This window comes from Neolamprologus multifasciatus, chromosome 13, assembly GCF_963576455.1.
Source record: "Neolamprologus multifasciatus chromosome 13, fNeoMul1.2, whole genome shotgun sequence".
Taxonomy (NCBI): Eukaryota; Metazoa; Chordata; class Actinopteri; order Cichliformes; family Cichlidae; genus Neolamprologus; species Neolamprologus multifasciatus.
Window position 1 is genome coordinate 4,691,403 of NC_140451.1, and position 23,923 is coordinate 4,715,325.

General features: G+C 40.9%; 1 protein-coding gene and 1 long non-coding RNA gene across 2 annotated transcripts in view; one reads left to right on the forward strand and one right to left on the reverse strand.

Annotated features, from left to right (window-relative positions):
* Nucleotides 1–23,923, reverse strand: part of birc6 (baculoviral IAP repeat containing 6) — a 121,317-nt gene that overhangs the window by 20,674 nt on the left and 76,720 nt on the right. Inside the window, 3 exon segments of the mRNA XM_085181988.1 lie at nucleotides 2,450–2,595; nucleotides 3,975–4,197; nucleotides 23,327–23,498. Of these exon segments, the coding sequence (XP_085038114.1) occupies nucleotides 2,450–2,595; nucleotides 3,975–4,197; nucleotides 23,327–23,498 (541 nt within the window).
* LOC146504890 (uncharacterized) lies at nucleotides 14,142–20,830 on the forward strand. Its single transcript, XR_014877459.1, has 2 exons — nucleotides 14,142–15,755; nucleotides 16,475–20,830. It is a non-coding gene; the product is annotated as an uncharacterized LOC146504890 (long non-coding RNA).

Consider the following 23,923-nt stretch of genomic DNA (forward strand, 5'->3'; position numbering starts at 1 on the left):
ACCAATGCAACTAAATCCATTTGGTGCACAGTTGTGTGTGTCTGACCAATGTAGCCAGGACCACTGAACAAAGGGATATTTTCTGTGCATCTAAGAGTCCCTTTAGAAATTGAGTGTTCTTTAACTCAAATGAAGACTGAGGAAGTGCAATCTAAATTATGTCCTGCTACATTCACAAATGGAAACTGATGAGGTACAAGCTAAAACCAATACATTCAAATATAAAGGTTCTGTAATAAATTCTTGCTTCATTAAGGTTCGAGTCAATATTCAGTTTTAGTTTGAAGTGTTAAGTCAATTCAGTTTGGAGGCTTCAATTTTAGATGTTGCTGACCTACATTGCATTATATACAGTCATTCAGCCTTGTTTATTTAACTCAAGGCGCTATAAAGGGATGAGCTGTTTCTGAGACTTTTGGATAAATAATAAATTTCAATCAGCATACATTACGTCTATTATTGTTACATTTAGTAACTATATTTTCTGAGATTAATGCATAATAATACTGTCTTCACCTAGCTACCAAGACATAAGCAACAAGGCAATTAAATAGTATTGTGACAAAATATTTTACAATTCAGCGGTTGGCTCATAGTTGCTGGCCCACTGAGGTGATCTCAGCAGCTTTCACAAACACAGGAAAAATGATAGAAGTGATAAAACTTACGAGAAAAACAAGAATGGGTCAAAGGCTATGCTCTCCATTTCCACTGCTGAGATTAAGTGTAAAAAGGAAATAGTGGCAACAGCAGCAATATAATTACAATATAAGACTCAAAAAAAAAAATTGTCTGCCTACTCTATAGAGCAAAGGCACAGCTAATTGTCCTGGAAGATTTCAAAGGCGAAGACCAACTCAATGGATGAATACGCAGATCTTTTACAGAATGTAAAAGATAATCTAGACAACCTATTCCACAGAAAATGTTGCCCTCTTACTTAAAAGATCTATGATTGGCCAATGTTTTCTGTGGAATAGATTATCTAAAGCTTTAAAACAGAACCTAGAATTCAGGGTTTCTGCAGGTGTGCTAACAGACATGAACCCTATAATTGCTATATGCTCAAAAGTACTCTACTCCTCCACCATTAAATCAAATTCACAGTTTTTTCCTGCTCTCAAGCACATCAACAGTCATCAATTGCGAGACAATTATTTACAAGCTCGAGAAAGAATATTACACAATTTTTCCATAAAGATATGTTTAACAAACAGAACTGCAATTGAATCTTGGAGGAATACAAACTGTAGAGAGAAGTGGCTGATATCATTATCTGGCCTGTTCAGATAACTGAACACTTCAAAGGGACTTTTTCTTTTCTCAGTCAATATAATCAAAAAAGAGGAGGATGGTAACTCATGTCAGAGACATTTCTTAAAGCCTTTACACTAATTAAAAGATTATTCATGTATTGTGCACTAATGCTGCAAAGCTATACACTGGACAATTCTGCATAATTGGTAATCATAGAGCCCTTTGCCATATGGATTTCTTTACATGAAATGACAGAACATTAATCTTTATCTATAGCCCCCTACCTCACATGCACACTTCCATCAAGTCTAATAGCTAGCTCCCCACCTAAGTGCTCAGTTAGATGACCAATTTATGTAGACAGAGCATAAAAACTTAATGCAGGGAGTAGCAAGAAATGGATGGGCGGGGGAAACCTAATATTGTAATGCTGTGAAGCAACACAGAAACAGGAAAGGTGTCATGCTTCATCATGACACAGACATTTTACTGATGGCGCTGCTACCTTAAGATGGCTAATGATTTGTCTCTCTTTATTTTTCGATGTCTTATACATGTTAGGTCATATGTCCTTTGGCCTTTTCTATTCTTCAGTCTGAATCTTGTGTTACAATTTTAACTGACTGTTTATCTTTGTAGGGCTCATACGACATTTCAGAACCCACCTTGGAGGAGGGAAAAAAAAACCCCAAAACAAAACATAGGCCAAGGAATGTGGAGCAAATTTAAACAAGACATCAGAACAAATTTCCCACGTGTGGGACTAATAAAGGTTATCTTATCTTATCTTAGTAGCATATAGTCCATCATCCACCACAAAAGCTACAGGGTAACATTAGAAGCAGATTTAGATAACAGTGAATGTGACCTCCAGTTTCAGACAGTTTGGTCAAGTTCAAATTTTCAATAACAGTCCAATGGTGTCCTTGATTGAAATTAAATTGTCGGGCTGCAGTCAGTCATTTAGACTTTGATAAGCTTTGGAGGGAGGGGCGTCTCAGAGCTTCACATTATTTTTAAAAAATATTTGATTTCAAAACTTGTTTTTATACAAATCTGGGTATGTACTGTGTTCACTTAAATGACCTGAGAGCCTTCAGATTTAGAGCAAACAGTGCAGAGAACGAGAACTTGGCAAACACAGTTGTTTTTTTTAGGTAATAAAGCCTCATGTTAGGCTGTTTATACATACCCTGGTTGGCCTGCCGTAGGTTTGTAGTAGCAGCGTAGACTATCTCAGCTGTCCTCTGGATGTCAGGCACCAGCAGAGTCAAACCCTCGGGCTCTGGGTCTGAGCTCTCTGATTTTGCCACACCTTTACTTTTATCTTTCTTTGACCTGGAACACACAGATTGTGCTGTTTAATAACTTGTTTTTTTTTTTTTTTTTTTTTTTTTTCTGAAACAAAAGATGATTATCTGGATGCAGGTTTTATTGCTCTAAATTATTGTTATTGTTATTATTATTAAGATCTGTTGCCTGTTATTTAAATTATCCACTTCTCTGGGAATATAACCACGTCAGTAATCCAGATAACAATCCCCATCCCCAGTTCACACATTTTTACCCTGAAAGAAAATAAAATTGCTATATAAGATAACAACGTGTTTGTGTGGTGCTTCTCTTCCATGGCCACTCTTAGAACTTTGCTCTGCACATTTTAAAACAGTATCTTACATTCTGCCAAATATATGGGGCCAACAGCTGCTTTCATCAACACAGAATTGTGACTTAAAAATGAAGACAAGTCTCTAGGAAACACAGCTGACAGTTCAAGTGATCACTCTCAGTGCCTGGGCATTTTTCTTCAGTTTAAAAAAAAAATTAAAGTTCCTATTTTGTGTGTGGACCTGGAATGTGAGAACTGTGCGTGTATTATGTCCTATGGCCATCAAAATGATCCTCCACACAAGAAAGGCAACGCAATGCAATAAAGGTCTGTCATTTTAAATGACATCTGTCCCTTAGGTTATATCACAGACATTCTCATTACACCTGACATGGATTCTAAACTCCTGTGGCTCAAAATCTTACCTGCACCAACCACTATATGCCTTCAATAAGCTATCTCGCTCTCACTAACTTGTTATGAACTATAAGGTTTGCTGCCCCTTGGTATGTTAAATAAACTATGCTGGCAGCATGACAGCTACTGAAACATTCATGGCAGGCATTTTCTAAAAATACCTACAAATGCATCATTCATAACAAGGCACTGTGACATGTATGTACACAGTGTGTGTGTGTGTGTGTGTCAATCTCACTACAGTATGTTGTCAAAAAGCTTACAGCAGCAGTGGTTGAGCTGAGCATGCTGGATATAATAAAAAATGCACATACATGCACAGGCAGTGTCCCTTTTGGGTTACATTTTAATGGTAAGTGTGAATACAGCTTGAGATATAAAGAGCCCATCTTCAGCAGTATTGTTTGTTAATGATAATGAAGAACTGGGATAGTAAGGTCTTGGCTACATCCAATATTCAACTTAAATTTGTGGTGACATAAAGGATCTGATTTTTGTAATCTAAAATGCAATGAAAAAGTCTTAAGACTTGGTACCAAAAAAACGAAAAAACAAAACAAAACAAATAAACAAAAGAAGCCCATAAATGGTTTAAATAATTGAGATCACTTAAAAATTTAAAACCTTAAACTCATTAAAGCTTTCTATTAAGGTAAAAAGAGTTATTCCCACTTGATTTTATTTGTGTCACCTGAGGCGATTGGTGTATGTGTCAACGCATGTTTTCATCTTTGCCAGCAGCATCCCAACAGAGGTTTGGCCCTCAGCATGCTCTTCGTCCTCTTCTTCCTCATCCTGGCCTGGGTCTCCAGTCAGAGGCAGCAGCAGAGGAACCAGTGCCGTGCAGGTAGAAATGGCCCTCAGCAGCTCCAGTAGTGCTCGATAGAGGGGGACGTGGCGTGCCATATCTAGAACTGTAGAGACAACGTGGATACAGCGTTACATGTTTACTGGTAGATATAACCTAATCTAGGGTCACCATTCCCAACATCATGGTCCAGAAAACTGATTGCTGTGAAGTTGCTCACCATCTAACCACGTGTGTTCAGTGCTGCCACTATTGACATAATTCAATATTTCAGCAGAACTTATGAACAAAGTAGAGTCCTTTCAGCAGCTTCCAGACACTTGTGAAGGCAAACTAATGACTAAAGACTTCTGCCCTGTAGCCTAAAGGAGATGGAGGTTTTCCAACAACATAACAAAGACTTAGTCTTATGTAATAGCTTTCCAGAATTTCAAATAAAAGCTGCAGTATTACACTTTGTTTTGTATAACAATTTAAAAAAAAGTAGAATTTCACAAGAAAACATTATAAAAGCATTTATTGAGTTGGTTGTAATAAGTGCATACCTCTGCTGAACAAAGAAAAAACAGAACAGAGAATGTGGGTGTTGTAAGAACATGATCGATCAATACGACTTTGAGATGCGAAAAGAGTTGTAAAAAAACAAACCTTTATCAGCAGTGTCACAAGCTTTAAAGAGCAGGGCATGTGTCATAGAATAGGAAATAATGCCAAACCCTGAATACACCAGGAATATCACAAGTCTTTAAGATGAAAACAGTATCTGAGGTAGACACTGAGAGCTTGGTACTGAGCAGATATGATTGGTGGGTGTGTGTGTGTGTGTCAGTCAGTCAATCAGTGGTCTATCTCTGTCCTATCTAAAGTCACAAACCAAACCTGACAGCTCTTACTTCTTGTCAACAAGTGAGGTCTGAAATAACAGGATGTGGATGGCCCTGGAGCCTGAGTCAGCTAGAGACGTATGCTGAATGGAGGTTTGTGCTCAGCAGCACACACGTTGAGAAACGGTCTCTTTGCTTTCTCTGCTCTTTACATTTTCTTTTTCTATAATAATTATATGAGATGTCATATCCCATCAACACAAACATTTTACGAGAAAGAAAGGTTATGTATATAACCCCGGCTCTCCGAGTAGCATGAGTGAGTGTCTCACTATGGGAACGCCTCCTGTGTGACTTCATCAGAAGCTCAAATGACATTACACCGGTTAAGTGACGCCCATGTCAGGAGGGGCTAGTGCATCCCTATATAATAGGCTGACATAGCGTCAGATATCATTCAAAACAAGCCCACCTCTTCCTCACTTCCATATCAAGGAGGGTGGTCTAGTGAGACACTAACTCCCTCATGCCATTTAGAGAACAACAATGTGTGAGGTTTAGACACAGTCTTTCCCATATGTGGTTAAGAACAGGACACAAACAGCTGGTCATTTTTTCTGACACTGGGTTCTGTCCATATAAATATGCAGAGCACAGACTAGACACAAGGTGTGCAGCTGCTGTTGCTCCTTTGAGGTGAAAGGTGGTGTGTAAAAGGCCGGCAGTTCTACAGGGGAACATGTGCTGACAAACTTTGGGATATAGGCGAGGTTGAGCCGCATATTGACCCAAGTATTATCTGAGGAGAACTGAATACATGACTGATGCACACAGAGATCGTGGATTTCTCCTCCTAAATGCTTAGCCAAAGCTGAAACAATCAATAGAGCTGTCTTCAAGGACAGAAATTTTACCTAAACATCTTCCAGGGGTTCATATGGGAAACAGGATAACGCAGCTAATACTGTGGGAAGGTCCCACGATGGAGCCAGTGGCCTAGATTTAGGCAATTTACAGCGTGGACCCTTCATGAGACAGCATATTAAACAGTTTTCCCCTCAAAACCAATACGGCAGGCTGAAATTGCTGCCAAATACACTTTAATGGTGGAGAGGGCTTTACCCCTCTCAATCAGGGCCTGAAAAGGGATTGGCTGTCATTGTAAGCACCACTTTTCAAACACACGTCACTTGTGCTCATATAGCAGTAGATGATGAACACTAGAACACTGAATACTGTCAATAACACTATGAGGGAGCCCCACTGAGTTTATTAAACCACTCACATAGAGCTAGCCTCTCTGGGTTGGGGTGGAATACTTCCCCCTGGGCCGGAGACAGGAGGTCTCTGTGTAGTGGTAACAGCCAAGGTGGGCTGCACAGCAGCTGGAAATTCTCTGAAAGCTAGTGCTTCCCTGGCCGGTGTGGGGCTATCAGGATCATAGAGTGACCTATAGATAGGGAGTCTAGGCTGAGCCCTATCAAAGTAATGGTTGAGTTCTCCTCAATATGCTCTTTTTCACATTTATCTGGAAATCTAAACGCTCCAGATAATGTATAACAGCATCTGTGTGACAAGCCGCTTCCTGGCGGGTTGGGGTTTCTACCACCCAGTCGTTGATGTATGTGGCCATTGAGCAGGGCCATGCTGGTGTCCCATCACCTGTGACGGGGCACGTCTGCATTCTGACAACGTTCTGCGTTATGGCAGACAGCATTGCTCTGTTTTTCAGCATGTTTGATTTTTTCCAAGTGTTTTACAACACTTGACAGCGCCTTAGGGAAACTACCCGGATGTGCATGTCTGGACTTTTTAAAAAAAAAAAAAAATACAGAACACATGAGAGAAGTGCTTGTGAAACAACACTTCAAACTTTGGCTCTGTTGGGTCCAGTGACAGGAACGCCGGCTCGAGTTCTGCACTTTGTATGAAACATGTCCCGTTGAACTTGTTCTGGAACACAGGTGGGTGGAGGAAGAGCGGCCCATGAAGGGGACAAGCTGGGCTCGCACTCCCTCGTGGTCATGACAGCTGAGGGAAGAGGAGGGGCCACTTGATGTCTGGCCTGAGGAGACTACTTCTTAGTCCATGGATTCTTAGGAGCCCCAGCAGCCTGGGGCGCTTCCTGCGTCTTACTTTGGGGATCCTGAAGGCAGGGACCGGGTGAGATGCTGCCTGCACGTATGACTGGTGCAGTCCTGCTGGGGTGGCATGCTGGGCCCTCTTCAGCAGGCAGAGTAACACCCGCCCCAAAGAGACCCTGAGGGATGACAGGGGTGTCGATGAGTTTGCATATCCTCCCTGTGTTTGCGTGGATTCTCCCTGGGTACTCCGGCTTCCTCCCACAGTCCAAAGGAACTCTAAATTGCCCATAGGTGTGGATGTGGGTGTTGGGTCTAAGTCAGACCCCGCTGATCCCAGAACTTATTCCCATGAAAGAAAGACAAGGCAACAGCGATCGATCTTTTTACTTGTAAGGGAGGCTTGTCGGTACCTTAGCACATCACAAAATGACCTCCCCGACTGCCCCCTCTCGCTCCCTTTTATTGGCAACGTTCACACAATAAACAATAGTTTACAACACGTACCTTCCCCACGTAACCCCCCTTGGTTACAAAGACAAGGCACTGTGTGTGTGTTATGTGAGAATGTGTGTGTGTGTGTGTGTGTGTGTGTGTGGTAGACCTCCTGCTGACCAAAGGGTCGTAAACGCAGGAAGCTTACATCAAAAGCACAAAGATGTGTCTGTGATAAAAGACTACAGCCCCCCCACCTAGAACCTCGAGAATCTGGGGAGGGGAGGACAGAAAGAATTCCTTTCACAGAATTAAAACAATGTACAAATGGCAAACATAAAAATGACAATATTTAACAACTCACCCTAACAGTGGGTGTGAACGAGAGTGTGAATGGTTATCTCTATGTGCTCACGCTGCGACAGACTGGTGACCTGTCCAGGGTGTACCCCCCTCTCGCCCTAAGATAGCTGAGATAGGCTCCAGCCCCCCGCAACCCTGAAAAGGATAAGCGCAAGTGGATGGATGGATGTGGTATCTGGTTTAGCTGTCATGGCCTCTTCTAGCTCAGCTTAGTAAGCCATTACCATGGAGGAGATGTTGTGGGCTCTTACCGACAGAGCCGCTGCCTTGTAGCACTTATCCATAAGGCTAGACTAAAAGCGGTCTGTCTTGGAAGCGAGGGATGGACGTCTTCGGGTGAAGATGGCTTACTACCAATGTCTCCACTTGCGGCATCTGGCGGAGGCTGACAGACTCCATCCCCCTTACAATCCAGCAGGGAGCTCCCCACGATGGGGTGTTTTCTCACTGTATGGCTTTGCTTTCCACGTCACCACTATCTTATCGAGTAGCGCCGGGAAAACAGGCAACATATACTTCCCTGGGGTTTTTTGCATTTGGCAATTTCTTACCATCAAAACAAGATTTTACAACCCCAGTTTGGACAGCGGGCCACAGATGGTAGACCCTAGCAGCTTCGGACTTGTACATTTTCCTGCACGTCGGCATCCAGGGGAGACGGCGGTGACAATATTTCAACCTCGCTGGTAGCTGAGGGCTTTGCAGCCCAGCGGCCACACAAACCCAGAGACCTCATGGAGCCGCAACCCACAGTGCTCAAGATCAAGCTGCAGTCCACACCACCGCGTAGCACCAGAAAACATACAGAAAGGCCTCTACCAGAGCCCAAAACACCCTCAAGCATGTCTTAGGTAAGAATATATGTACGACCATAAATAACAGTGAACTTGCCTAGATGCTTAGCTACTTCACACTGAGCAAAATAGCTTTTTTGTTAAGTCAGTCTTGTAGTTTATTTCAAGATGTTTGAAGATATTCCACAGTGTTTGACAATGTCTCTTTTTCAAGGTTTGGCTGCCTTCGGTAAAAGTCTGATGACAAGTAGCCACAGGAATGGAGAAAGGGATTCCGAAAGTGTTTGAAAGAGGTTGCTTGTTGTTTTGTTTTGTTTTTTAGGAAATAAACTATTTGGCAAATGTGATTTATGACTCAGTGTTGGGCTCATTTTCAGTTATTGTTTGTTGGTTGCATAAAGCAGCACCTTACAGAAGCCATCAAATACAAGGGTCTGTTGAGACAGTGCAAAAAGTCTGAACAGGCTAACTATGTAAGCCATATCATTTTCTTCAAAGGGATATCTACTTGTGTGTGTGTTGCCTTGAAGTGTCAGCCTCTGCTCTTGTTTGTGGCTCCCAGACTGTTTTACATTTATATTGAAATTTCCAAGTCCTTTCTGTTCTACTCCTAGCATCTGCACAACACTGAGCTTTAATCCTTTAACCACTGTCTGTGGATGACACCTTGCAAGAAATCTCAATCCCCTTTTGATACATCTATGTAATTTCTGGGCGCAATCGAATCGGAATTCCTCCTCCTATGAATTGTCAATGTCCGGTTGTTTTCTCCAACTTTAAAAGAAAGAGGAAACCAATTTAAGCAGGCTCTACTGAATGGGGGAAAAAAAGAATATTCGAGCATCTTTTAAGCACATAAGCAAAACACAAGATTAAAATCAGACAGTTTCAGAAGGAACATGGGCATTAGAAAGCATATTCCCATGTTGACCACCACAAAAATGTTAGTTTTTCAATTTTTACTGCTTTAAAGACACAGCAAAAACCTCTGTTTTAGCCAAACACAATTTGTTTTGACACTTTCTATAAGCAAAAGTAATATTTCTATCCTTTTTTAACATGGCAAGTGTAAATGGACTGGTTCTTGTATATAGTGCTTCTTCATACCACCTGGCTGATTCAACTATACACACACTCATACTTCAATGAACTCCTCAACTTGGGGTTTCTGAGCTACAAGCCGCGCTTTGAGACCTAAAGGGGACCCATTAACCTGATTTATTATTAGGGTTCAGATTAGCTTTGCAAATTTCAGTGTAAAATAATTTAATTTAAAATTCTTTGGAAACCACTCTTTGCAAAGTCACAGGTCCTGTAATCAGTAACCTTTTCCCCACAGAAAACACCAAGCTCAGCTATGAAATGTTTGGTTCCAACATTTGTTGAAATATGAGCTTAATCTTAATCCACAGAAATGTGTCCCAAGATGTACTTGGGAATATTGACATTTATAATATTTGAACTAGCGTGACAGAGTTTTTAGTTTCAAAGTGAAACGACTCAACAACTACTGGATGGAACATCCATATTACACACAGACAGATTCTAACAATTTCTGCCAATTTAAAATGTGCAGAACACACATTTGGATATCACAGCTCTCTCCGAATAAATTGATATCCATGATATCTGTAGTCTCCATCACCAAATGGAAAACTGAACAATGATGTAGAGCAAACGGCAAAGACAAGAATCTGACCTTTTGTGCTCTGCCAGAAGATGAGCTGCAACCCAAAGAGGATGAACATCCATCAAAACTATGACCATTCTGGTAGTGCTGACCTGCAGTCATTGCAGCACTGAGAACGGAGAATCTCCACTCTGTGTGATTTAAGGCCTTCAGAGGGCAATATGGAGACAGGTGTTTGGCGCAGCAATTCTGGATGTTCAGCCTGATTAATAGTTATCAGGCCTATAGACCTGTAGGAAAGCACCTGTGATGAATTAGTGTGGCATGTATTAGAGCTGCTTGAAACAAAAGTATTACTGCTGGATCCTGTTCACCCATTTAATCTCCGCTAGTTTTAAATCAATCGTCTTACTGAAGTTATGCATCCATATGTTGCATACCTCCAGAAACACAGTGATGTTAAGATGTAGATATTAAAGGCATCGATTAAAGTCTCTTTAGTAGACAGAAGCAGTAATTTTCTCCACTAACTTTTCAATTAATCACTGTGTTAATTTAAAGCCATACTGACAATTTTTGGCATCAAAAAACAGTGAAATACTCATTTAGATTCTGTGTTGGCTGATGCTCCTGTCTGCTTGGGGATGGGGAGTAATTTACGGTTGGTCACATACTGTGGATCAGAACAGTTATTTCAGGGAAACAGAGTAAAATACTGTGAGCTGTAGGTCCCCTTCTTTATTTAAAAGTCCAACATTTGTCTGCTCATTACAACAAAGCTTACTTCTTGTGAACGAAGAATTTTAAAAACCAGAGTGCTCATCAATCCAAAACAAGACAAATGATCTAAAGGAGAAAATTCATGACTATTGCTTCTTTCCATAGAAGGGGGAGTCCTGCTAAAATGACACAGAATCTAAGAATTAGAGCCAAACATAATTAGAACTGTTAATTAGCCACTGTAAGAAAAACACCTAATAGGAAGGACGACATAAGAAGAAACGCCTGCTCTCAAAATGTTAAAATGCAAGTACACACACTTTTAATTTGAAGGTTTTATGCATCAAGATAATTCACAAGTAGAATAGATTTGAGACAGTTGACAATCTTCCCAGAAGCGGACAGCCCAGCAAATTCACTGCATGACCAGACTGTGCAATGGTCAGAGAAACTGGGAGGAGAAAAAAAGCTCAGCTCAGACTCGGCACATTAAATGTTACAATTCCTCATGACCTCCTGGATGATTTGCTTAGAAGGGCTGCCATAAGAATGCCTCATCCTTCTAAAAAGAACACAGCAGCAGATCTTAGATTTGCAAAGCAGCATTTGAATAAATCACTTCTGAAACAACACTCCCTTTTTACTAGGTGAGGAAACGCGTTAGTGTAGCATGTTCAGTTAACCGTTCCCACCCGGCCATACAAGAACTTCTTTCAATGCTTCTTCTACAGAAAGGCTTTCTATCATTCACATTCATACTGATGGATATACTTTAGAGACTAACTGCTGATTAGAGTGACTGCCCTGGATGACCTGCTCTTCCTCCTGAGCTACAACCACCTCAGATGCTTTATTAATCATTAATGCAGAATTCCAAAGGACTCAACTTCTCTCTTGCAAGTTTAAGCTCATTAATCATAACATTATGACCACTGAAGTGAAGATGAAGTTTTGTGAACTGATGTAAACAGTTTTTGATCTAGCAGTGAGTTATTGTAAACAATGGTTAGGGAAAAACAAAAGACTTAAACCGCTAACTGCTACTTTAAAGTTCAAAGTTTGCTAGTTGTTCAAGTGACTAAAAAGATATCTGACATTTGCTGATCTCTTTGTAACAACATGCTCTTCTTAATGTTAGCACCCAAGGAGACTGCAGATTTTGACACCTTTCATCATGAACTTTACATACCACCACAATTAGTAATTAAAACGGTCAATAACACCAAGTTAAATATCATTAAACAAGTGTTTACTGAGTCCGCTTTAATGGGGAAACAGGAGAGTTGATGCGTAGGCAGGTTGCTGCTACAAGGGACGGGTGTTGAGCACACGGGTCACATTGAGTGGGTGGCAAATACTGTGACTCAAGCACGGCTGGACAGTGTCAGGTCTTCCTGACCCCTATAGGGCAAAGGAATAGAGCGGGGAGTAGCTGAAATAGTAAGACTGTGACATGCCTCCGCCAACACACAGTCTGCCTGAGTGGACACCGTAGATAATGTGCATCAAGGAAAGTCTGTGTGGAACAACCAGAAAAAAGTAGCCTGGAGCTCTGTACCATTTTAAAGCACAGAAGAAATAGTGGCTGCATTTTTGTGCAAAAAGAATCCCTTTACAATTCAAGCTACTCAGGTTACTTAGTTTTGGGTTGGCACACACTGTGAACACAGTAACTGGGTTAGAATAAGTAGGAAAACAAAGTGCCTACCAAGAAATAAATAAATAAACAATTCCTCACTTCTATTTCTAACTATTGGGGCCAAGAAAAAACAGCCTCTGTTGGGTTTATGTTTTATTATTGTCATTTATGCTTAGAAATTTATAATCATTTATGCTTAGAAGTATATAAATGTTTGTAGACTGATAGAGGTTTGATCCTTAGCAGTCTGTAAAGACTGTGTGTGCCTTCCAGAGTGTGGTCATGAGGGAGGTCTTCTCTTCTTGATTTATACTATAGGAGGACACCTACTCTGTATCTGCTTAAGTATAAGGGCCTTTTGTTTAGGTAGACTGCTGGACTCCTGGCACCAGCTTTGGGGACTCTACACAGGGTCACATCTTGATCCCACACACACGCATGCCTATACGTACACACGGACAAGGCACTCTTTGTTCACATGTATGCCTGTGTAAAACGTCATATGTTAATGAACTTGTGCATAGTCACGTAACCACAATAAAGAGCAGTGCTACGAGGGAGCAGATGAGAGCAACTGGGGTCAAGCGAAGGAACGACGCTCATCACAGTTCTCTCCCTCGTGCACGAGCAATACAAAGAACTTTGCTGACTTGTGTCTTGCTTTGCTGTTGTAGTAGAATTGTCTCGTCCATCGGTGGATCTGTGCTAGACAGACCCATCAGCCTCCTTAGATAAACATTTTGTTTCTGCCATGTATGCAAAAAATTTAATTCATCAAAGTTTTTTGTTACCTGAATAAATTAGCAATGATTTCCAAACTATGACTACAATGACTAAAAGAAATTCATAAATATCCCAGTTCATCATGTAATTATCCTACATTCCACCTCATAAATAAGACAAAAGGTTCTTAACCAGACCTGATACCAAAATAAATAAATTAAAAAACCCAGCAGAAACTCCTTATTTGTTACAAAAATTCACCTTGTTTGTAAGGACAATTTTGAAATATTTGTATGTATATTGATGAAGTATATTGAGATAGACGCTTTTACTTATAACATTCTGTTGTACCTGGTTACCAGGTAAATTAAATACTGCTGAAGCCAAATTAATTCAGTCTTAAATTTAAGGTCTGATAACTAAAATTAATTAATTTAACGTTAATGTATCAACTAATGTTTAAGCAAACATATCTCATACATAGACGCAATAAATGTGTGCATATGAACAGAAATGAAACAAGAGCTTAAACACCGCAAGAGAGGATTGAAGCAGAAAAAGCCTTAACAAAGCAGACTCCTCTAGTCTACATGCCTACACATTCCTTGGGCAAGATCCTGAACTCCAAGCTGCTCCAATCCATCCACTAGACTGAGTGTGTGCACAAATGTTCAAAGGTGCTTAGATAAAAGTACTCTATGAGTGTGACTGGATTAACAAGAAAGCACCTTGAGTGCTCAACCATGTACCAGTCACTTTACCATTTAGTACAAGCTAACTAACTGAATACATAGTAATTGAGCCCAACAACACTGACCTTCTTTTCCTTTATTAAAAAAATATCACTAATGCTTTACAATGGTGCTACAGGAGGACTGGAAGATGACACATAAAAAATGTATCAACATCAAGTTTGTTTTAAGGTAGTAAAATATTTTATAGAAGCAGAGAAACAGGTTACAGCAGAGTGAGGAGGTTCTATCACAAAATAAAGGGGGAAGTTAGAAAGAAAAAATAGGCAGGCTTGGTGTCCGTTTCAGAAGCCACTGGTTAGAGATGAATATATCTAACTGCGTGCAGACCCCCACATCTTTTCACGGCCTCATCCTCTTTGTCCTCCAACCAGCCACATCCATCCTTTATTTCCCCACCGCCTTTTATTGCTGCCTCCTCCTCCTCAACTCCTCCCCTCTCTGCAGGTCTTCCAGAATAACAACAGCTGATGACGGGCATGACTGAACTCAGCCGAGAGCAGCGCGGAGAGGCTGAATTTGCCTCCTTTTTGGATATTTGTCTTGTGTTTTGCTAGGTGGTAAATGAGCGAGTGTGTGCATGAGTTATATGTACTCCACCAGCACCCACAGCAGTGGAGGGAGGAGACAACTCTAAGCGTGAGCGATGTCGTCTCTCCCCATCCTCCTCCTGCTCCTCCTCACTTCCTCCCTCCCCCCTTCTCTCGTTCTCATGCTGCTTCTAATTCATTGCCATGGACATCAGGATCCGTTCTCACTCTCTTGCCATCATTCTGCTTGATTATGCAATGCATAGTCCTCCCACGATGACTAACTGGTGTTGGAGAACCACCGTAACAGTGCTGTCACTGGTGGTAGGCGCACATCCATAGTGTCATATCGATTGTCTGACACCCCGACTGCTTTTGGTTTTCTACAGAAATCTGCTCCATGGGAATTTACAGCTTTTCCTGCTCCTCTGGAATATCACCTGCCACAGACCGCTAATTCGGGGAGCTGCATGTTCTTACCAAGCTCAGAGGAAGCTTGGTGACAGAGAGACTCTTATCAGTTCATTCAGAAAAAATAATCACATTGCTTGCAAGGCTTTTTTTTGTTTTTGTTTTTTTTGTTAAAGGCATTCATTGCTAATAGAGGCCAGTAGAAAATTGGGGCGAGTGTGTTACAGCATAAGGTGTAGGCAGGCAGGGGGGTTTCAGCAAAGCCGTTACAGGGAAATCAAGAGAAGGAGCAGACGGTCAGTATAGGAGTAATTCAGGGGAGGTGGGAGGGAACAAATGAGGAGAACCCCTCTCCTCTCCACTACGCAGAGGCTGCTGGTGCTTTAGCAGCAGCAAGGCAAACCTGCTGATGAAAAAAAGGAAAAAAAACAAACTGGCAAGACAAAGGGGGAACTTAATCAGAAGGGAAGTTTGTGGGTAGGGTTGTTGAACTTGACAGGTGGCGCTATAGACAGGAGAAGGGGACAAGTGTCACAAGGAGGTTTTCATTGGAAGCGTCGCTGAGCACCGAGAAGCTGTCGTGGCATCGCCGTCTCTCTCCGCCACTTGGTCTGTCGCTTATAGGCACTGGAACAGTCTTTACCCAGCCTCCCCACCTCTTTTTTTTCCTCCACATGTAGAATGCCCTTAAAGCCATGGTTTTTCTGTGAGGACCCAAAAAGCATGCCGGATGACGATGTCTTACACCTAAGGCGCTTTAGGGTAAGCCACTTTCCCCTTCCTACCCTATTGCTTTTGACTTATCTGAATTTAAGAATAATTTTCCAGACTTGAAGGGAAAGAGTGTGAATGTTATTCTATTATAAACCCAAGGATAGAAATATCCTGTTCATCTTTCAGACAACATCGTTAGCTCCTAATTCTTACCTTCTAAGACTTATCCGTAGGGAAAATGGGAATTATGCTCAGAACAACTATTTCAAGGAGCCTGGGATAGGGGGGATTATTAATTTAAGACCTATACAGAGGAGGTGGGTGTAGCATGCTCAATCTTTGAATCAAAGTTATTTTAACATGGAGAATGCCAATGAGCATTATTGCTAACAATTTAAAAGCTTCATTCCAAGTAATCCTAAAATGAGGCTGACTAAGTGCTGGCTTCTAGCTCACAACTGAGGAGCTCAGCTACAATCTGTAGCAGGTTGTAAGAAGCAGTCTTCAAAGACTAATCTCCATTCCACTCTATGCAGCCATTGTTGTATTTGATTCATGATTAATTTTCCTGTGGCTGGTGGGGTGGGAGGGATTATGTTGGTACTGCCTGAACCAGGGCTGTTTGAATGTGTTTTTTGAGCAAAAACTAGCAGATTAGTAGTACAGTAAAAAGGATGCAGCTGAGCAATGAAAAGACACCCAATTATGATTTGATGTTACTTTCAGTTCTTGTCTGACACAGTCCCCTTCACTTCCTTTTATTCCAGATAAGTGCACCCTTGCCAGGTTAGGTGAATAACAGCACCATGGGTACTACAGTCATCACCCTTGATGACGTGCGGGCACTGGAGCTCAAGGAGGAGCAGGAGGAGTCCATACTGGCCATGCTAGGCATCATTGGCACATTTCTTAACCTGTTTGTAATCGTTTTTGTTTATATCTACACCACACTGTGACATACCAAAACTGAAGAAAAGGATTTCTAAATCAGAGAAAATATGCAAGAAAAGCTGAAGTGGGCAGTAGTGAAGGACGGGGTTAATTAGAAAGCCACACATGTTGGAGAAAGAAGTTTGAAATGAAAGTCTATCCCAGAGAGAGGAGAAAGGAAATCAACAGACTGGTTAAAGATGTAAACAAACAAGCCATATTGCCAAGCCACAGCCATGAGCCGACAAGATAACAAAGGGCTGGGAGACATGGCAGGAACAGGACTAGGCTGGAACCAGGGTATGCCAGATGGACATCATCAAGCTCCCAGCCAGGACTGACTCCCCCGTGTGGCCCAAGAGAAAAAACAAAATTTCCCTAGATCAGATTTTTTTTGGACTGTTGTACTTACTGGAAAGAAGTGTTGTAGAAAACAGATATATTTTCTCTCTTTTTAAATTCAAAACTTTGGGGACCATAATTGCTACTTGTCTGGAAGGAGTTCTCAACAATATGATTAAAGGCAAAGTCTATAAAGTGACAACTGGAAGCTGCTTCTGGAAACACTCCTGGTCACCTGTAAGTCTTCAGGGCCACAAAATGTGTTTGATTCAGGGCCCTTACAGTAATACAAATGCAGCACTCTTCCTAAGCAATGTGGCTGTACAACAACTTCCGACAGACCTGCAACTTCACATCATGTGTACCACAAATTCACACTATACTGAGGTGTTCTAGAAGTGCTTCCCAAACCCCAAAAGTGTGAAACTATTTTTGATAATACACAGGTCTTACACAGAAGTCACAGTTGCAAGACATTAAGGAATGGGATCAATTTGTAATTAAACTGTGTAGTTTCCATTTGAAATGGGGGTTATATTCTTTCTTCATCTCTGTCCATCTTTGAAAGTCGGTGAGTGTGAGTAAAATGTGTCAGGTGCAGAGGGATCGCAGAGGTCTCTTCATTTATTTGCTCATATTCATTTAAGGGTAGTGTCAGCAATCATTTTCCTGTATTAAAAAGCTTTTGATAAATATCTGAATAACGTCTAGATGTATTGTGGAATTGGGGGACATTTGAACAATAAACACCCAAGAATAACAATAAGAATGAGTTTCCAGCCTCATCTGTGAAAACCCCCAAGGTGTGTGCGTAGAAGGATTCGTGTATATAACTTTACATGAATGGGATCTAATTACAACAGTGATCACTGGTGGTGGCATCTTACGTCTCACCCTTGCCCTGATCCACTTCAAAGTGCTCATCTACCCATTTTAACTGCAAGGAGGGAAGCGTGTGGTAATAGAATCTACAATTCCACGGGTGAGCAGCGATAAACTGCAAATTCACAAATCCACAGGGACATTGTGGTAATGAATGAAGGTGGTGCTGTGGCGTATTTAGCTTTCACCTTGTACTGATGTCAATAATATGCCTTGTGATGTAGGAAATCCTTGAAGTGTGTACGGGTTTGTATAGAGAACAAAAGACTTTCTGTGCACAAGGTCAAGCATTTCATTCAAAAACATTGTTTTCCTTAGCCTGCTGTGAAAAAACAGTTAAAACAAATGAGTGGACAAACTGTGAGGCCTATGCATTTGGAAAACACAAAGGAACTGCTTTCTTTGCCACATGATGAATTACTACCGACCATTACTCTCCTACATTATGCTAATGTTTAATCAGCAGGAATGATGCACCAAAATGGCCATTAACTGCATACAACATATTTTAACTTTAAATCATATCTGTTTGAGACAAACCAAAACTGGAATTAAGAAGTAAGGTGGAGGGGACATGTGTCATTTCTATTTATGAAATGGATTCCAGATTACTTAATTCCAGTTTTGAGATGTATGCAGAGATGGCAAGGTGGGGCAGACATATTTTAGTTCAGGGGAGTTATAAAAAAACAAAACAAAACCTCGTAAAAGTTGACGGACTAATTTAATGTCTTTAGTCAAGTAAAAGTCAAAAACCTATGACCTACAGAAGATTATCTTGGTGGACAGGCTGTGATTAGTTGACCTGTGCTGCTGCTGCTCTGAGATTTACTGCTCATTAAGGATATACATAAGATGTAAACAGATGTTTCACGAGCCATCTTTGCTTAGACTCCAGCCATGATCAGTATACTGTTTACACTGCCCTTAAACTAGATCATATCAAGCTTGCATAAAGTTAGAATTAAGTGAATTAAAAAAAAAAAATCTAAGTATCATCTAACCACCTAACAGTAACCATGAGCAACACAGCCATTGTGCACCAATTCAGAACAGTGCTTTACTATAAACTCACCACAGTATGACAAGCTAATCAATTTATCCTGCACATCCTCCAGATGTTGGATCTTCACGATCTAATACCCAATCTAAATCAGCACCATGACCACAATTATGGACATTTTCAACCAAAACACTGTTCCAAAAGGTTTCAACCTAGTTAACCTCAACTCCTCAGTATAGCACTATAAATGATACATAAACTATGTATTTGCATCTTTAATGCTTTTGTATGTTATAAGCCAGTGATACACAAATAATACTGTATTTTGTGTGTTATTGTTCATCCATTTAGGATCAAATCAGTTTAAAGGTCTGAAGGCTCATACTGATGCCAAAAATCTTTCCTCAAATGTGTTAAACCCTAAAGCTAAGAAAATATGAGGAGTAAAAAGAACAGATTTGTGTAAATACTCAAGTACAATTAACAAGGTACATTGTCAGTTCCCACCTTTGGATATTTAAAACAAATCTCCCTCTTACTCATTGCAGTGGTAGGCACTGTAGGACTGCAATCTTCTGGACAGATACCTCTAATGTTAAGCCTGGAATTACACTTCCAGTTTGGCAGTTATAGATCCTAATGCTCCTAATCCCACTGGGACCACTTAGAACTTAACTTTCTACACCTGTTCCAGTGGTTCCTGCAGTCCTTGATACTTCTCTATTTTCTCGTGCTCCTCCTTCCTGATGTTGTTGTCACATCTATCAAACCTACAGTCTTCTGCATCTTCTCAACCACAACTATGTCTGGTTGGTTGGTCACAGCTGCTTCTCTGTGTGAAACTAGAAATTCCACTGGACCATCGCCCTGTTTTTAATTCATCATCACCTTTAGTGGTGTCCCGTATTGGTTCGATTGGGGCTTGAGGACTTCTAATCTCTATGCATCACAGATGTTCTTGGACACTATAAGCCACTTGGTTGCGCCTCTCAGTGTACATAGTCCCAGCTCACATCTTCCATCTTGCTACTATGTGTTTGATAGTCTCTGGGGCAGTCTTGTAGCGGTCTTCCTTTCTACCATGCTCAGAACACCTCTGTTCTGTCCTTCCTAGCCACTGGTAAGATTGATGTCAGCCACTTCCCTGTATAAGTCAATGGTACATCCCATGTGGCGGATTAAAACCAACCAAGGCCCTGAAACCAACTAATCTTCACCCTCAACCTTTCAGGTACTCGCATAGCAGCGCCCTTATTTGTGCAGTCAAGCAATCAAGGAGTGCTGTTAGCTTCCTCAGCTAGTACGGGTCATGTTGGGTTCTGGTGCTGTTCAGGTCTTTATTCTGGAGACTCGTTTCTGCTCTGGAAGATTGCTATGGTACGCTCAATTTCAGTTCTGGCTGTGTCTTCCATTGTGAAATTGCTCCCTTGTAGCTGAACGTATACTCTGAATGGATCTTTGGCAAGCAGGCCATTCATTTTCTTGGGCTCTGCTTCTCTGGCATTTCTTCAACCTTAGTGGGCAGAGTTTTGCAGTTTTTGGTTCTTCAGTTATCAAAAACTTGTTGTGCCTCTTTTATATTCAAGACATGACCCAATTTGAGCAAGCATTTGGCAATAGTGGGAAGGGAAAACTCCATTTAACAGGAAGAAACCTCAGACAGAACTGAGATTAGGGAGGGGCACAATCTCCAGAGAGACAGAACAAAAGACACTGCAGAAGAGAGCCAGAGATGAAAAGTAACTAATGATTAAATGCAGACAGGTGTATAAACATACAGTAAATGAAATAGGTGAGTGAAGAAGCAGGATAGTCCAGAATGGGAAGCTCCCAGCTGCCTATTGCAGGGCAACAAGAGGAGGATAAAAGTTCAAGACCCCAAGATCCCTCACATTGTTACTTGAGGCCAAGGTAAGGCAATGCAAGTATCTTTTTTGACACCAGGAGCAAAACAAACAAACAAACAGCTGAATTATGTTAGTGTTAAAAATTCTGAAACAAAGTATGTTTTAGCCGAAAATATGAAAAATCGTATAAATATTTCAGCTATATTTAATAAATTGTCTTATTTAAAAAAATGTTTTATTTTTCAAAAATACATATATTTTGTGTTTTGGACCATGCTGTATTTAAAAATGAGATGACAATGAATTAAGTGCTCCATCTCTCGATGTGTGTTAAAGTGCCCGTTATAAATGTTACCTCGAGCCAGTTATCAGATTTGAAAGAGGCAATGAAGGCTAAGGTGTAGAATGAAGAAACTTAAACTGCCAGTTAAGGATACTACAGAACATGGCTAAAAAAAGAAACAAAAATAGCAACATTTTACTAAAAGCTTCACAGACTAGAGTATATTAAAAAAGGACGCAAAATTTCTATGGGACTGTATTTTTTCTTGTGCGCGTGCAGTCAATGTGATGCTAAAGGCTTTTACCAGATAATGAGGAGTAATTACAACACTCACAATGCTATTTATCAGCTGTTATTTAATTATGAGACCAGGGGCACATTAATACAAGCCAGCATGCATGCTTACATACTCCTGCAAAGTGAAACAACCAGCAGCATTAGGCACACACAGGTAGCATACACTCGCTGTAACAGGCTCTGGGATGATACTAGCACTTTACTAGTCCCTAAGGACCCCAAAGCTTTACACATCCAGTCATCCACCCATTCACACACACATTCACACATGATGTGTCGCCATCACCAGGTGCCCAGGTGATGGCAAGCTACATTGTAGCCACACAGCACTGACAGAGGCGAGGCTGCCGGACACTGGCGCCACCCTCTGACCACCACCAGTAGGCAACAGGTGAAGTGTCTTGCCCAATGACACAACGACCGAGCCGGGGCTCGAACCGGCAACCTTCCGATTACAAGGCGAACTCCAAACTCTTGAGCCACGATCGAGGATATAAGCAGTGAGCTGACCTAACCTTAACTGTGCCGCATTCACTTGCATTCATGTATATATTTATCTGCTTAGCACTTTTACTTTTTGAAATTGGGGTTCTCTTTTTGCTATACAATATAAAATTACTCTAAAGTCCCTGGAATCCAAGATTTCATGCCAAAGCTGTAGCTTTGTCTTCTTCTTTGCAAGCTCTTTTGACTTTGTTTTCAACAGTATCCCTGCTAGACTCTTGCAAGGATCTAACAAGATTATTTTTAGATCACCTTCCAGTAATCACATTAACCACATCCACATGACATGGGTGTGTATTTTCCATAGTTTGAATGCATTTAGGTATAAACAACAACGAACACGTTTAGCCAGTGAGCATACAGCTATAGTTAATTTTGTAAACAAAAACTTTAAAGTGACATATAGGTGTTAGTTGTCAATGAGAATCTGTTTATCCCTTTTTATCCAAAAAAGGATAAATGGCTTCTCACTGACAATCAAGTATACGTCACTTTAACAGTCTATTATATTTCTGGGAGTTCTCTCTATGTCCACAGAACACCGAGTGTTAAGTAGTAGACTGCTTTTCTGTTTTTTGCTTCCCAGGTTGATAGCAATCAGTTAAATTTATCATTTTTGAAAATTGGTCTTTTTTTTTAAAAATCTGCCCAGCAACACAAATGCCATAAACCCTTCAGGAAATTGATTTAATGATGTTTTCGAGTATGTAAAATGTAAATAATGAAACATGGAGTGGTAAGACTTCTTAATGACAGATTTCTAAACACATACTGTAGAAGCAATGATAACCAAAAACTTATCAAGCCTATTGGAAGTATGCAGCTTTCTGCATTTTTATAGTGGGCAAGCTAGATTCAATTACAGGATATATTACATTGTGCTTGTCACAGACTTACTTGAGTTGATCAATATTCTCAGTGAAAAATGTAAGTTACTATCAAGAAGATAGTAACTTACATGTTACTTTTGGTAAGATGCATATCAGGTCTCAGCAAACAGACTGTAAATAAAGATGTTATGAAGACTCAAGGTGACTTGAGCCGTAAACTATCCCCACCTTGATGTCTAATAAAAAGTGAAATGTTTATTTTCATTCTCGTGATTGCATTCTCAGTTGTTCTATAGTTCTGTGTCATTAATCTCTTACAAACTCAGCTACCATCACTTATCAGCAGTCTCTCCTTAGAGAATTTAACATGTTGCCTAAAGGTCTGTGTCATGTTTGATGTAAACCACAAAAGTCCTATTTCCTTTGTGTGGGTAAGCACTATTCATTTCAGATCTAAGGGATACAACATTATTTTTACAGATAACCCTTTCATGTCCACTTCAGTGTGACAGGTGAGTCATCTTTCTTGCTTAGTGTTTATGGTAGAAATTCCTACGTGATCACTCTGTTGAGCTGAAATATACAAAGGTTCAAATCACTTCTCCTCAGCCAACCAGTGGGGCCTAGGAATCAAGGTGCACAGAGGCTAGATCCGTCTCTCTGTTGGTCATACTCATCACTTGCAAAGACACGGGCCCTACCTGAGTCGTTGCGTAGGTAGGAGGACATAGCGGGAATGAGGCAGGACTGGCTCAGCAGCTCCAGCAGCACTGCTGGCAGTGCTGAGCTGTTGTGAGCTCTGCTGGCTGTTGAAGAGGCATCAGCAATGTGGCAGCCACTTGAGCCTGCTGGGTTGATATAGCTTGCCAAGACCTAGTAAAGAAAAACAAATGCAGACAGAAAAAAAGCTCCTTTTAAAATTTACCCTTTATGAAGAAAAGCGTTCATGTGACCTGCTCTGGATGAGGGAGAATCCATGTTTTTGATCACTGTGTGTCTTCAGATGTACCTTCCTACACACCACAGCTGCCAGGATGATAAACATACCTCTTTATTGGGAATCAAATATATGCACCAACTTTTTTGTTGGGTGCTCATCTCTCACTATGAGAAGGCACAGTAAGTAACATCAAAAGAAATTAAACATAGCTAGATATGATACCTTTGCGTGGTTCATGGTTCAAATGAATCCTTACTCATCTTAAATTGAGCATTGCTGCAGCCCTTTTTTTATCCCCTGCCCAAAACAAGCCGTTTTAGTTCCCTCCATTTAACCCAGCTGTCTGCTCATTATTTGC